This window comes from Perna viridis, chromosome 13, assembly GCF_037379345.1.
Source record: "Perna viridis isolate PV_CMFRI_1.1 ecotype Kerala chromosome 13, ASM3737934v1, whole genome shotgun sequence".
Classification (NCBI taxonomy): domain Eukaryota; kingdom Metazoa; phylum Mollusca; class Bivalvia; order Mytilida; family Mytilidae; genus Perna; species Perna viridis.
Genome location: NC_142457.1, coordinates 13,169,222 through 13,183,930, shown reverse-complemented (window position 1 = coordinate 13,183,930; position 14,709 = coordinate 13,169,222). Strand labels below are relative to the sequence as shown.

The window sequence follows — 14,709 nt, the reverse complement described above, 5'->3', positions numbered from 1 at the left end:
GAGAAGGCACAAACAATATGTAATTGGAGCTACTATTTTCATTTAAAAATACAATGTTATTTAATGTGTGGGCTTAGATAACCACGTACACCATTATTTGTCAACTCCAATATGATTTTCAGGTATCCATATACCTAACATTTACGAATTAGTTTGTCGCAAAAAATAGGTAACTGAAGCATTGCTTTGAATATTTTGCCCTTTTTATACCTCAATGAGGCAAAATCGATTTTTGGGGGGTATTTATTCCTCGAACTGCTACGTTATACAGGAAGAAGTAAATTGACAAATATTGGTATTATTAGGAATCTAATGTATCAGCTGATGCAGTAACATCTAGTTTTTCCGACGTAGTCGGTATGTTTTCGCTATTTACCCTTTCATCCTAAAGACGCTCTTCGATGGAAACGCAAGTCATCTGATCGCAATTCTGTCTCCCCATTGGCCAAATACTGATAACTTTTGCGAAATTGCGTGCCATGTATTATTTCCTGAATGAAATGTAGAAAAGTATAAAATTTTACCTCGTCGGCTATCTTTTTATAAAAAATAGTACTTGTTTAGTGATATGCACAAACTGTATATTGCTTTTGTTTAATACTGAAACATGTTTTATATGGAGAACAAATATAGGCTTATACTGAAAAAGATATAAAGGTAACCAAAAATCTTCATTAATTTGATGATTGGGATAACGGTGGACACTCGAAACCCATGGACTAATTGCTTTTAATCGGGCTTCTAAGGTTGATGAGTGGTTTTGAACTGCTAAAGAGAGATTTCTTTTTACCTTATTAGACTTCTTGGTTGTTCGTGTGCACAATTTCTTCTTTAATTAAAAATCTGTCATTTCATGATGTTGATTAGGTACAGGTTTATCTAGACAATATTTTTGTCAACTTTAAAAAAAAAGAAAAGGGATTTGAGAACAAATAAATGTAATGAACACTGGGGTAAATCTGATAACTGTAACGTTAATTACAGTCATGTCAAGATGGCGGAGGAATACGTTATTATATTTTTTCCCACAAAGTTGTTCATTCAATATTTTGAACCAAAAAAATATGAGAAATAACTGTCTATTCTTCCTAGCATGAAATTTGAAGCAGCTGTAAACGTATGTGTGAAATGTAAATTTTTCTACGAGATCACGTGGGATGACCATATTTGTACAAAAGACGAACGGGATTTCCTTAACGGGTTTTGGGAGTATGGACCTGTATCACAAAGTACCAAATAATGTGATCAACTCGTATTATTTTAAATCCAGTCTATGCATAGATACACCAATTGAAAAATCTGTAATCTGTGGTTAAACAACATGCTAGTTTATTTTTTTTTTTACATTATTGTCAAGTTTTAGGGAGATGTATTCCAACAGAACAATATACCATTGGTGTACCTATGGGATTAAATTGTGCACCACTCTTGGTCGATCTATTTCTACATTCCTAGAAGGGAATACTTTAGTGTTTGCCAACTTCCACAGTTGCTAAAGAGATTCCCTCTTTCCTTGTTTACATGTTCCTTGTTAAATTGTTATTGTATATTACCTAAAAGGTTTCTGGAACCATTTGTGAGGACAATTTTGCCGAAATATTTTGCAATTTTGTCACCAGCGGATTTGTGTTTAAGGGAACCAACCAGTTCCATGATCTCCAATCTTAAATTACGGTATAGATATGAATTTTAAAATCCAATGATAGTGATAAAAGTAACAGCTTTATTTTGCAAACAAATATTAAACAAATATATGTAAAAAAAAAACAAGCAACAAAAACAAACAAACAAAAACAAAAATAAAAGCAAAATCAATAAATGAATGAATACAAAATATAAAAAAAAAAAAACAAAACAAAACAAACAGTTTTCAACAAGTATCTTTTGTTTCTGTAAATTACCGACACCTCTTGTTGCATCTTACAGTCATCCTTAAAAAAAAACAAACGATTCAACATTGATGGTTTTACTTGCGAATTTTCACTACCTATACCATTTTCACATATGTTAACAGCTTCAAATTGCAAGCTAGGACGAATTGCCAACTATTTATCATATGTATTTTGTTCAGTATCTTGAATGAACAACTTTATAAAAAAAAAAGATTATTGTCCATATTTTCTTACGTCATCTTTAGGTAAACGTAACGACGGTTACGGTGATCGAATGATTGAAAAACATGGAAAAAAATTCAAAATCCACTAAAACACTGAGGATATACCCGTTGTATTGCACATGATAGAACATCTCGATGCTGGGTTTGACATTTTTTATTTTTGATTTGAGTACTTTTTATAGATAATTTCTTTTTGTATCTCTATCTCCTATGTACATGATTCTAATTCTGCTGATGAGAAGTTATTGCGTGACATACATGTACAGCATACCGAAATTATCAATATTTCTATCAGATGAATTTTTGTTTTGGTATAAAGTTCAATGTATTTAAATAATTTGTTAGGAATACGAAATTTATGAAGTTGAAACGTATGATATTAGTACACTTCTTCCGAAAGTATCAGATTGTCGTTAATAATATATGTAATGAAATATTTGTGTGAAAAAAATAAGAAAACAAAAACAAAAACAAATTAAAAAAAAATACAACACGAACAAGAATAAAAAAAACAAAGAAACAAAATAAAAAAAAAAGATGAAGCTTGTACTTCACAAGTTGAACTTGCTGTAGTTGTGGGTTTGATTATTGGAAAATATTGGAAAGTTTAAATAAAATAAAACAAAATACCCATACATTATTTTATTGTATAGAAAATGGGCGCATTAACAATTGAATGTTATTAATGTCTTGTATGTTATCTTTAAAACGTTGTGGGAAAGCATAATAATTCTAATATATAAAACAAATATATACAGTGCTTACCGAATCGGCGCACGCAGCATGAGTATACCCGAAGCACACACATCTTGACATCCTAAATATTGCTAATATAGCCAATGTAAAGGTTCATATCAACATGATACATAAGACAGATAAAACTATATACAGATAGCAAGACACATATAATAACTTCATATTTAGATTGTCTAAGAAATCATGCAATTAAACAATCTGGATTATTCGGACATTTTCATCTTGAAAGGAGAATTTCATCTTGAAAGGAGAATTTCATCTTGAAAGGAGAATTTCATCTTGAAAGGAGAATTTCATCTTGAAAAAATTCCTGAATTGTAGTCATAAGCGACTCAAAGTAGTTCTATCCTCCAGGTGGCCAAAAAATGTTGTTAGACATCACTAGAAAAAAATAACGATAAATCAGTCAAGACTTTTGGCGCGAAGAGAGGTCTAGGAAAAAAAGTATTGAGAAACATTTCAACCAATAAAACTAGAATTCTAGAATCGGATCGGTCAAATCCGGACAGATTCTATCGCCTATTGCCTCCGATGTTATTCTTCTGTGCAACTAGCAAGGCTCAGGAGTTCCGATTGGTAATTAGTGAATTGTAAACTACAACCTTGCAAGAGGAAGAAGAGTCAATATCATATTGTGGTCAAATGTAGAAGCCAGACAGATCCTATGAAATATGCAATACAGTCAAAATGAAAAATGATGCACGTGATACCTGTAGGATATAATAAGTATTTTTAAAAATCTTCTTGTCGCCGTCTCTAGATACTTTTTGATATTTTTTCTCGATAATTAGTGAGACCAATATTTCTTAGTGGTCGCACTTTGGACTTTCTAGCTTATTATTAAAGACCATATAATAAAGGTTTTTTAGTGAAAAAGATACGAAAATGTCGAACTTTGTATGGGAAGCTCCGAAAGACATGACTTCCTTTCAGACTGAAATCAAGCTATTATTTTTATTTCTCATTAAATACCGTTATGAGGACTTTGTCCTCAATAATCCCACCAATTGCTTTTATCAAAAGTAATGCTAAACTCATTATGATGTCACAGAGAACAGGAATTCTTTTTCTGTAACAAAGGTGGATGAATATATTCAAGTTCACTAACAAATCAACGAAATTATGAAGAGATAAAAAAAAATATTCCCCTTTATTTTTAAGTTTCGAGAGCTCCATCTCGATTTTACTATTGCAGTGATTTACAAATCAGCATTCATTTCTTAGAAAACATGAGTTTGTGATATCTTATAGGTGAATATTTTGGAAAGCAGAATTTGGCTTGTGTCATCGACTATTTCTTCCACTAACATCCGCTTAGTACTTTTGCACTTAATTCAAAGGAGATTACATAGAAATATTGAATTTTTGTCTGAATTCTGTCTGTATTAAAGTAACCATGCTTAAATCTTTGTCAATAAAATGAATCTCTTTGATACATGACGTTTGCCTATTTCTTCTACTGAAATCTTTTACAGCATTAGCATATTCAGTGCAGCAAATATTCTTCGGTACTCCAAAAATACCTGAAAGTAAAATAGTTATATTATATTATAATGCTCACGGATAAAAATAATTTTGCGGAATTTCTGTATGCGGAGTTAGATAGTCTTGCATCTTTTCCAAAATTCTGTTATTATGACGATCACTTATTTTGGATCCGTCCTACTTTCCACAGGTGAAGTTACTCCAGTGTAAAAGATGTATCGCATGGTCATGACGATACGACGCCTGGGCAATCATTTAAGGGGGACTAGTTTACGTAAGCCGAGTCACCAATCTAAGAACATTCCTAAAGTCAGTTCATGCTTATTTTGGAGTAAAAAGTATTAACAGACGACTTTCGGACTAATTTACAGTTATAAGCTATTAAAGAATCTGTAAATTGTAAATGTTCCATAAATATTACCAAATTTGTGCTGACTCACAATCTTCAGAATGGCATGTGGGGTTAGCACACTTGCAGGGCAGTACTGGTCACCGGAAGTGAAGGGTTTATAAATAAAATGGGAAATCCCAGTATTTTCACAAGATAGGGGTATTTTTGGAAATCATTATAGAGATTAGGCTTTACGGCATAAGAAGAACAAAGTATTTATGAAATGTACAAAAATGTTTTTTCTTTCATAAACACTTTTATTTTTTGAAATAAAATGAGAACGTTTTTTCACAGCGCTATGAGGAACTGGAGGTAATTTCTGAGTATAGGACTATTTTTGCGTACGCACTATTTTTTTTATATTTGATGGTTACTTTTAAAGACTATCTCTTATTAATATCGTTAAAAAACAAGTAGTGACTGATTTTTTTTATTTGAAAAGTCAAAAAAAAATTCTTTGCAAATACTTAAGGCATTTAAGTATGGTAAAATATTGTCACTGTTTTGCTCGCCCAACTTGGTAAACCTATATTTGAAAATCAAATATTAAAAATATTAAAGAAACTTCGTAAATTCATTCAATATGTATATCGGAACTTATGGTACTTGTATAGTTATTTATTTTTTCAAAGACTAAAAAAACCGTTTAGGTTACAGACCACCAATTCAACCAATGGTGCGTACGCAAAAATAGTCCTATACTCAGAAATTACCTCCAGTTCCTCATAGCGCTGTGAAAAAAAGTTATCATTTTATTTAAAAAATTAAAAGTGTTTCTGTAAGGAGAAACAATTCTGTACATTTTTCTTCTTAAAGCCTAATCTCCACAATGATTTCTAAATATACCCCTATCTTGTGAAAATACTGAGATTTCCTATGCTATTTATAGATTCTTCACTTCCGGTGACCAGTACTGCATGCCATTCTGGGGATTGTGAGCTGACCTATGTCGAATCATGCTGATATATAGTCCTGTGCAGGTTAAAGTTAAGGTAAAGTCCAGAGAAGCCACTGAATGTTGTGAAATTAGCATTGAAGTTTATGGGAATTAGAATTTTGTGGTTTCTAGCCTAAATATTTTAATGTCACAGTTATAACTTTTATATTGTGTCTTTAAAATGCTTGTAAAATAAACAGTTAAACCTGACTAAACCGAACAATGTATATATCAAAACATGCGCCTTGACATATAAGTTTCAATATGTTTTGAACCTATTTGAACCGAACATTTGCTTTGACCAAACAACAAATACCTCAGTCTCAAAGACGTTCAAATAGCAAATACCTCAGTCTCAAAGAGGTTCAAATAACAAATACTTCAGTCTCAAAGAGGTTCCGTTTAGATACGTTTCACTGACTTGAACTAAAGGTACCTGAGCTTATTGCTGGAATGGCGATAGCTTTGACGTTCTTCTTCTCAGCCTCGTGTAAACAGTTTAGTATGGTTTGAAATAAGCTTTTTTCACACTGATTTTTATCTCGATAGTCGTTCCATTTCGGGCCAACAGCATGAATTACACCCTTGTATGGTAATGTCCCAGCAGATGTTGTACAGCATTCAGTAACCGCGAGGCATCCATATCGCTTGACATAATCTGCACTTTCTTGCTGAAAAGTAATACCAGCAGCTGTTGAAATTACACAAGCTAATCCACCATCATGCAGTAAACGCTCATTGGAAGCACTTACAATGTAATCAACATTCAGCTTCAGAATATGTCCAACATACACAAATACAGCTAAACCTTCTTGGGTAATAAATTCCTGTCCATGTTCCAAGGACTTTACATCGGTACGTCTAATATTTCCCGGTAAAGATGGAACTGTCAAGGCAACTACAAACGACACAATAGACCACAACTGTTATTTTAAAAATTACTATTTACATAAGGATGTAATAATCGATTCTCAGCTTGGCATCTTTGTCGTGGTAGCTTGAGTATATTAACATTTTGTGTATATTGTTGTTTTCCATGACAATAAATATGTGTGTATATTGATATTTTCCATGACAATATTTTTTTTTTCAGTTCAGTACTGGCTAGAATCTAAAAATGTCTTCTTTTCCTCTAGAAATCAAATTTCGTGACCTTATTTATTTCTTTGTATCATTAACTAAGTGGAATGCTTTTTTCGCTTATTCTGTCCGTACTCTTTTTCTACATTGAATTAATTTCTTGGTTAAAATACGAAAGAGTAATCCAGGGAACCAGGACTCTAGCAGAAATCAAAAAATGTAATCCAGAGACAAAGATCAGACATGGAAAACAGACACTCATAACAAAGAACATTAAATAACCAAAATGATATATACAAAGTAACAAAAGTATAGGAGCAACTCCGACTCTATTAAAAACCTGGAAGCATGGACCAGGCGCTACGGCAAGACAAGTGTCCTCTGCTTTAAAAAAAACCCGTCGATTTGCTTATAAACAGCCAAGTCCAGGGTAGATGTAAGAGGAAAGTATAAGTTAAACAAATCAGTTTTCATGGTGCAAATGGATACGCCGTAACGATCCACGAGTTCATGATGACGGCCATAAAATTTCTGTAGTAATCCTGTTCCAGAAGTTTTATTGTACGAAGTCTAGTGCGATACAAAAAGTCTGCGTAGTTACGGAAAGCTATGGCATAACGAATGACTTGTGATATGAAAAGTTCATACGCAGATGATGAAGGGATGTTACCACAGATGAAGGAAAGTTGACCATACCGAATGAAAAGTCATGGCGTTTGTCGTATAATTTGGTCAATAGTTTTCTTTTACCATTATTGTTTCATTGTAGGTCAAGATACGAGACTGAATTCACAGTGTCTGTAGTATCCTTTATCTCATTTTTTTTTTTGGGGGGGGGATATATGCGATGTATAAAATCCCCGAAACTAGGATTGTTCAACAATAATAATAGGTTTTAATGATATTGTATTCTGATAATGATATTGAATTAAGGGTTTCCATGAGATCCTTTGAATTTTTCAGGATGCAAATTAAGATACATTTTGCGCAGAAATAAAGCAATTTCAATCAAATAAATTCAGGACTAAAAACAAACGAATGATACTATTGAAAATGCATCACTCTACATTTCATAGTTTTTACATATAAAGAGAAAATAACCGAATTATGTTGTCAAAACAGTAAACAGAGATACAGTGAAAAAAAAGACACCATTTAAATGATCCAGTTTTATGATGAACTTCCGAATTGAGTTTTCCCCGAGTCCTTCCGTAATTTAAAATACGATCAATGATTTAACCCAATGATTCGAAATAATATTAGCTTATCTGAGAAAAATCTTTAGTTTAGAATGTTTATGCACTGCACGCAATTTTTATCATGTCAAATTTGTGTTTTACGTATAGTTGGCGCAGAATATTTTAAAAAGAATTCCTTAAATATTCTGATTAATCAAAATGAGGAAAATGCTTTCAAGTCAATTCGTTTATATAACAAAAATGGAAATGGTGAATATGTAAAAAAAGACAACGACCCGGATGAAAAATATCAGATGAATGCCACCCATGAGTCTTCAATGATTTATAATGAAACCCTTACACCACATGGCAAGCCGCATAAAAGTGAGTTAAAACAGTCTGCATCCCTTGGTAAAACAGAAGAAAAAAAAACACTGTTCATACGTTACACAAATGAACAAACAAAAGATTACTAGCAGTTAATTGACATTCTACAGTGTAAACTATACAATTTTTATCTCCTATGAGCACGGGTTATATGAAAAACCAAATGTTAATTTCAGTTTACTAAAGCAATTTAAACAATATATCAAAAAAAAATATGTAGGCTTTCCAACCATGTATCACATTTTGCACGATTCTTAGCTGGATGATTCTTAGCTACTTAAAATATCTACATAAAACCAATTCGTGTTTAAGAATATTCTAATCATTGAGACGAAATTTATGCGACGTAGATCTAGCCAAATACAAACCGTTGATATAAAAATGTCCTTATTATCTATATAGAGCTTTTAAATGATTCTGATAAAGAGCTCAAAGTAATTCGACAACATAACAATACAATACGTTACCTTGGATTTCTTTCGATTCTGTTTCGCTGTAGTAATATTCCTGATGAAGAAGCCGTCGAATGATCTTCTTTGTGGATGCCACGGTGCAGGAGGTGTTTCCACAGTCCATAACAAGCAGTTTATCTCTATGATCTTTAATTGAATCTAGAAATAGTTTGCTCTTAGTAAAAACATTTGATAAACCAGCGTAGATAAAATGTTCTGACAATATAAATCGTAGCTCAGATCGGTCTATTTTCTGTTGATCAACAACACAGAGATGAAAATCTTCAACAGTCCATGTAACACCAAGCCCTTTCTTTTTTAGAATAGTACTTAGCAGTTTGGATGCTTCTTCGCATTGGAGCAATCGCAAAATTATGGGGTCAACAATGAGGTTTTCGACACATAAACCTGAAATTTGTCTGTCAAGTTCTGTGGTTGCTTTCTGAACGTCATCTTTTCTTCCCCGAAAAACAGCCTTACTTAAATCAGTATTCGTTGTGATAGACACATCTGGAAACATTTGAGACACAGTAGAAACCACTTTGAAATTATCCAAAGCGAGACTCTTCCATTTTTGCTTGAACAAAACTGTGTCCGTTGATACAAGACTATTTAATTGATCTATTGTATTGCAGATAAGTTCCTTCCAACTAGACGGCCCAACGATATACACCCTAGTATCATCTCTGTACATTGTCATTTTATCTTCCTTTATATATCCAAAAAATAAATCTTCTGCAACCTTACAAGTAAACGGCAGTCGTGGTATCATCTTGAGAAAAACATCTTCCATTTCGTTGGACAAGACGGTTCCTATTTCTGTTAAGTTTCCAAGGTGGACATCAGATTTGGCAGCTATCTCTAACAATTCAATGCCTGACTTCAGACTCTTAATATCAAGTGTTGGAATATTACGGATGATGGTATCAAGATTGTCCAGCCGATTTGAAAGAAGAAACTGTAATTTAATTGGTTGTGAAAATGCAGCGTCGTTAGATATTACATTCTTTTGTCCTTGTGAATCGATTAGAAAGACGTCTACTTTCTTCCATGGACATTTCCATGTAAACAGTATACCCTTGGCAGTTGCTCCATCCCCTGTAATTATACTTAATAAAGAGAACTTGGCATTGTTAGACAAACCTTTATTTTACTGAAAGTCTGAAATTTTCTATTGTTGATTTTTTTTTAAGTATAAAGACGAACCTATTCAAACTATGTGATGATTATGGAATATATGCCATGTATAATTATATGTACTAATATAACATACGTGTTATGAAACCATACAAAATGAAAACAAATGAAAAAAAAAATGATGATTGCCTCCCATACAGACTTTTTGTACCGTGCAAGATTTTTATAACTTGTTTCTGGAGCAGGATCATGTTCATACAAGATTGAAAGTTTTATGGTCGTCATCATAAAATATGGATCGTTATGGTGTACCCATCTGCACCATAAGAACCGATTTGTTCACTGTAATAATTTCACTTTCTTCTATATTCTACCCCGAACTTGATATTTTATGAACAACCTGGTGAGTGTTTCTAGAAAAGCAGAGGACCCTGACCGTACCGGAACACCTTGTCCATGCTCCCATTTTTTAGTGAAGCCCGGGTTGCTCATTTGCTTTTATCACTTTGTGTGTGTTATTTTGATTATTGCATATTTTCTTTTGTTAGGCATGTCTGCTTTCCGGGTCTAGTCCTTATACTTAGAATATATTCTTTTGATATCTGATCGAATCTTGGCTCCTTTGATGACTCTTTCATTTACAAAATTAGCATGTTACATGTCGAACACAAGTGGTATAAACATTTGTTTCCTCTAAGAATTATCAAACAGTTCCACTTTTAAATTTGTGAACTGTGAATTCATTACGGCCAGTTCTTTCAAAACTGAGTTTCTTAAGTATATGTAGAAAATAAATACTTCGTCATCTGCTATAAAATAAATAGAACTAGTATTATGGAGGGCATAGCAATGGCAACCAGAATGAAGGCGATATCAGATATTTTAAAGTCGAGCGACAACATAAAGCACAAAAGCGAAGACAAAGCAACAAACAACAAAAGTATAAACCTGAAAAAAAGATAACCATGGTACCACCAAGAACTAGAGGAATTGCTGAAGTGCAAACTGCTTTTAACCACTGGACTTTATAGAAATGTAATGGATGAAATCATTTCCCATTCTGAAAAGTTGTGAAGTAATTTTTCTTAATATTGACAAATAAAAGTATTGTAATTATTTAAAGGATTCTTGTCAGAGAGAGAAAGAGTAATCAAGGGAACCAAGGTTATAGCGGTGATTAAAAGAATGTATTCCAGGGACAAAGACCAGACATGGAAAACAGACATACACAATAAAGAACATAAAGTTAGTAAAATCATACATACAAAGTAACAAAAGCAAAGGAGCAACTCGGACTCCACTAAAAACTGGGAGCATGGACCAGGTGCACCGGTAGGGTAAGCGTCCTCTGCTTTTCTAGAAACACCCGCCGAGATGCTCATAAAAAGTCAAGTCCGAGGTAGACAAACGAGGAAAGGAAAACTATGACCCATTGAATAAATCCGTTTTCATGGTGCTGATGGATACACCATAACGATCCACGAGTTCATGATGACGACCATAAAACTTCTGTAGTGATGACTTCAATCTTGTAGCAACATAACCCTGTTCCAGAAGCCTATTTGTTAGAATTCTAGCGCGATACACAAAGTCTACGTAGTTTCAGCAAGCTCTGGCATAACGTATGAGTTGTGATATGAACACTCCATACGAAGGAGCCGAAGGGATGTTGCCACAGATGAAAGGAAATTTGACAATTCTGAATGAAAAGTCATCACGTTTGTCGTAAAGTGTGGTCAATAGTTTTCCTTTACTATCGATTTCTAAGTGTAGGTCAAGATATGAGGCTGACTTCACAGTGTCTGTAGTATCCTTTTTCTCAAGTTCTTTCGGGAACTTTTAAGAGAAAATAAGATTTACCATGAAACAAAAGAGAATTAAAAGCTGACAATATGTGTGCTTCTCGTCAAGATAAATGCACGATATTTCCTTGTCCAAAGAGAAAGCGGCTCCTTCAGATAGTGGCCTAGATATTGAATTATTAACATACATATAAAAAATTAGACTATACAAATTACCCGAAGATGATGGAGGTTTCCATGATTCATCCCAGTCATTGCCACATGCATCACTTTCCGAGTCAATAGAACCAGACATGCTAAAACATATATATCATATATAAATGTAAACGTATATATTCAAACAAAAGATTGTAAAACTGATGAAGGAAACATAAATGTATAATTCAAGTGGTTTATGTAGTGTTAACTTCCTGAAAACAAAACGTTTATTTATTTTTTTTTTTTTTTGTACAAATGCATATGGTGTAGTTCAGAAACAATATAGTGTTTTTAACATTTATACAAAGAAGGCGAATACGTAGTGTTCGTTGCATAAAATTGGAATTATAGTAATAAAAATTATTTTGACAGACTTTATTGATTTGTAAACGCGACCAAATCACTAACAAACATTACATACAGAATTTCATTAGGAATTTGAATAATGATCGTGAGTGATTCGGTCGCGTTTATACATCAATAAACTCCTTGAAAATAACCTTTGTTACTATAATAGCGTCAATTTTATTTAGATTATTAAGATTTGGGTAGTTTAATTCCCCTATCAGAGAGCCAGGAAATATATTTTCTACATTTCTATATTTGTCTACCTCACCTAATGAGAGGAATTTTATATCAAAAGCAGAAGCATTCGCACAGTGCACGTGTTACTATAACAACAGAAATTGTTACATTTAAGAACAGGTGAAAGTTTGTCCACGCAGGTAAAATCGTTGCTACCAATTGCAACAATTTCTGTGTTACCCTTATTTTTCAGTGTACGTTTTTATCTGCATAAAATATCGAACCGTAAGAGTAATTAAGGGAACCACGATTGGAACGGAAACCAATATATACCAAGGATAAAGACTAGACAGGGAATCAAAGAACATGAAATTACAGAAAATAAAATAAATAAATAAATAAATAAATAAATAAATAAATAAATAAATAATAATAATAATAATAATAATAAAACACGTACAAATAAACAAAAATGAACAATCCAGACTCCATTTAAAACTGGGAGCATGGACCCGATGCACTGTTATGTATGCATTTCTAGTTATACCCTCCGCGTTGCTTATAAAATATCACATCCAAAGTAGACGAAAGAGGAAAAGAAACTAATATGATATGCTGAACAAATAGGAAAATTGGACAATTCAGAGACATTAAGATCCAAGAACAAGATCTGAAGTGAAAACATGAAACGGATATCATCTAAATACACAATGTAGCGAACAGAATGATGATAGGAAAAACAAGACATAACGCAAAAAAAACTAAATTACTTGCTATATTAACTCCAACAACAACAAAACAATAAAAAAATAATAATCATAACCCAGAGTAACATCAAGAGCTCCGGATCGATAAAATTGTCCTGTTCCGCCAGAGTCACCCAAAACCTTGGAAGGCTACAAAATGTAGCCATCTGATACACTCATTCAAGGCAGAGTCCTTCCAAACAAATCGAAAGAACTAAATTTAGTATTTGCACCTGGGCGATATAACATGAATTCAAAAAGCTTTATGGTATAAATGAAATTGAAATGGTGAAAAAACATTTAAAGAGACAAGTTAAGATAAAAAATTTAAAAAAAAAAATCTTGTTGGTAGTAATATGCCGATGAAGGGCCGCGTTGCTACATTTTAATTAAGTAGCAGTCTTTGTAAGAATTATGCAAATTCTGAAATATGAAATACACCTTAAAAAAAGGGCTAAACGTTTTTATTTTTGTTATTAATTTTTTTTGTGGGTCTATATGCATGATGAAATGTATTGTCATTCATTTCAATCTGCATTCTCATAGGAGATAATCCGCATTGAAAATTCAATGGTTTCTTTTGTATTTTTGTGTCATATACAGAGTTATCTTCCTTAATTTTGAATTCTACAATACATTCTATATAATATTTATCTGCTAAGAGCACGAATTATATGAAGCCACACGTTTCGGTTTGTTTATTATAATATTTTAAACAAAATATCAAAAACAAAAATATATAGGCTTTCCAACCATGAATCACATTTTGTATGATTCTTATCTGGAGTGCTACTTAATTACTCGTTGGTTTAAGTTCGTTTTAAGATATGTTGTACATAGATACCTATTCTGCATGTAAACATTCTTAAAAATAAATTATGTAATAACAAAGGTATATTTCTTCCGGGAACGCTTTAATTAATAATGAATGCATGTGATATGATCTTTTTGATACGTTCAATAAATTGTTTTCCAAAATATGATACGCAACGGTTTGAAATACGATCAATATTCGTTGCGATCGAGTAATAATATGAATATTATGTAAACTTTGCATTTTTTACTCACATTTTGTATGGTAGAAATCAAAGAACTTCCCTAAAATCACTTAAAACGAAAATGCATATCAGATTGCATCAAATATATCCGGTATGAGATGCCCGTCAAACTCGTAACCCGGAAGAATAACCTTCAAACTCGAAACATGTTAAAGAATCCTCTAACCTCTGCGATATAAAGTTTTTTTTTTCCAACTGGATTTTTCTTAAAATGAATTGAGACTGTGCAATAAAAGGGATAAATAAATTGTTCAATTGTTCAGTGATTCAGCAGGCTGGTTTTCTTGAAAGACACAATAAGTTATGGTACCAGTATCGTATTGCATATCCCTGAGCGGGTGTACGTCAAAACATGGATGCCATAAAAATATAGTGCATTTTCTTTTTGCCTCTCTACAAACTAATGTTTTGTCAAAAGACATGAACAATGACTTAAAAAATAGAGCAAACATCACACTGTA

General features: G+C 32.7%; 1 protein-coding gene across 4 annotated transcripts; it reads right to left on the bottom strand.

Moving 5' to 3' along the window:
* Positions 1-2,743: 2,743 nt before the first annotated feature.
* Positions 2,744-14,585, bottom strand: LOC148599645 (uncharacterized). Of its 4 annotated transcripts, none has more exons than XM_088559283.1 (5): positions 14,259-14,406; positions 11,938-12,017; positions 8,798-9,880; positions 6,122-6,583; positions 2,744-4,395 (listed from the first exon to the last, which is right to left on the bottom strand). In XM_088559283.1, the coding sequence occupies exons 2-5, from the start codon at positions 12,014-12,016 to the stop codon at positions 4,217-4,219; spliced, it is 1,803 nt and encodes a 600-aa protein (XP_088415409.1). In that variant the 5' UTR covers position 12,017; positions 14,259-14,406; the 3' UTR covers positions 2,744-4,216. The 4 variants fall into 4 exon arrangements, with proteins under 4 accessions (XP_088415409.1, XP_088415412.1, XP_088415410.1 ...); XM_088559286.1 differs by lacking the exon at positions 14,259-14,406 and adding an exon at positions 14,415-14,585 and having other exon boundaries at positions 4,004-4,395; positions 8,798-9,891; XM_088559284.1 differs by lacking the exon at positions 14,259-14,406 and adding an exon at positions 14,415-14,584 and having other exon boundaries at positions 4,004-4,395.
* Positions 14,586-14,709: the final 124 nt, after the last annotated feature.

Bases quoted from the DNA above. Each gene is read 5' to 3' on its own strand.
- LOC148599645 (XM_088559284.1), bottom strand. From the start codon at position 12,016: ATGTCTGGTTCTATTGACTCGGAAAGTGATGCATGTGGCAATGACTGG. The intron at 6,584-8,797 runs GTAACGTATTGT...TGTCGTTTGTAG, and splicing joins AGAATCGAAAGAAATCCAAG to TTGCCTTGACAGTTCCATCT. The intron at 4,396-6,121 runs GTACCTTTAGTT...TTTTACTTTCAG, and splicing joins CATTCCAGCAATAAGCTCAG to GTATTTTTGGAGTACCGAAG.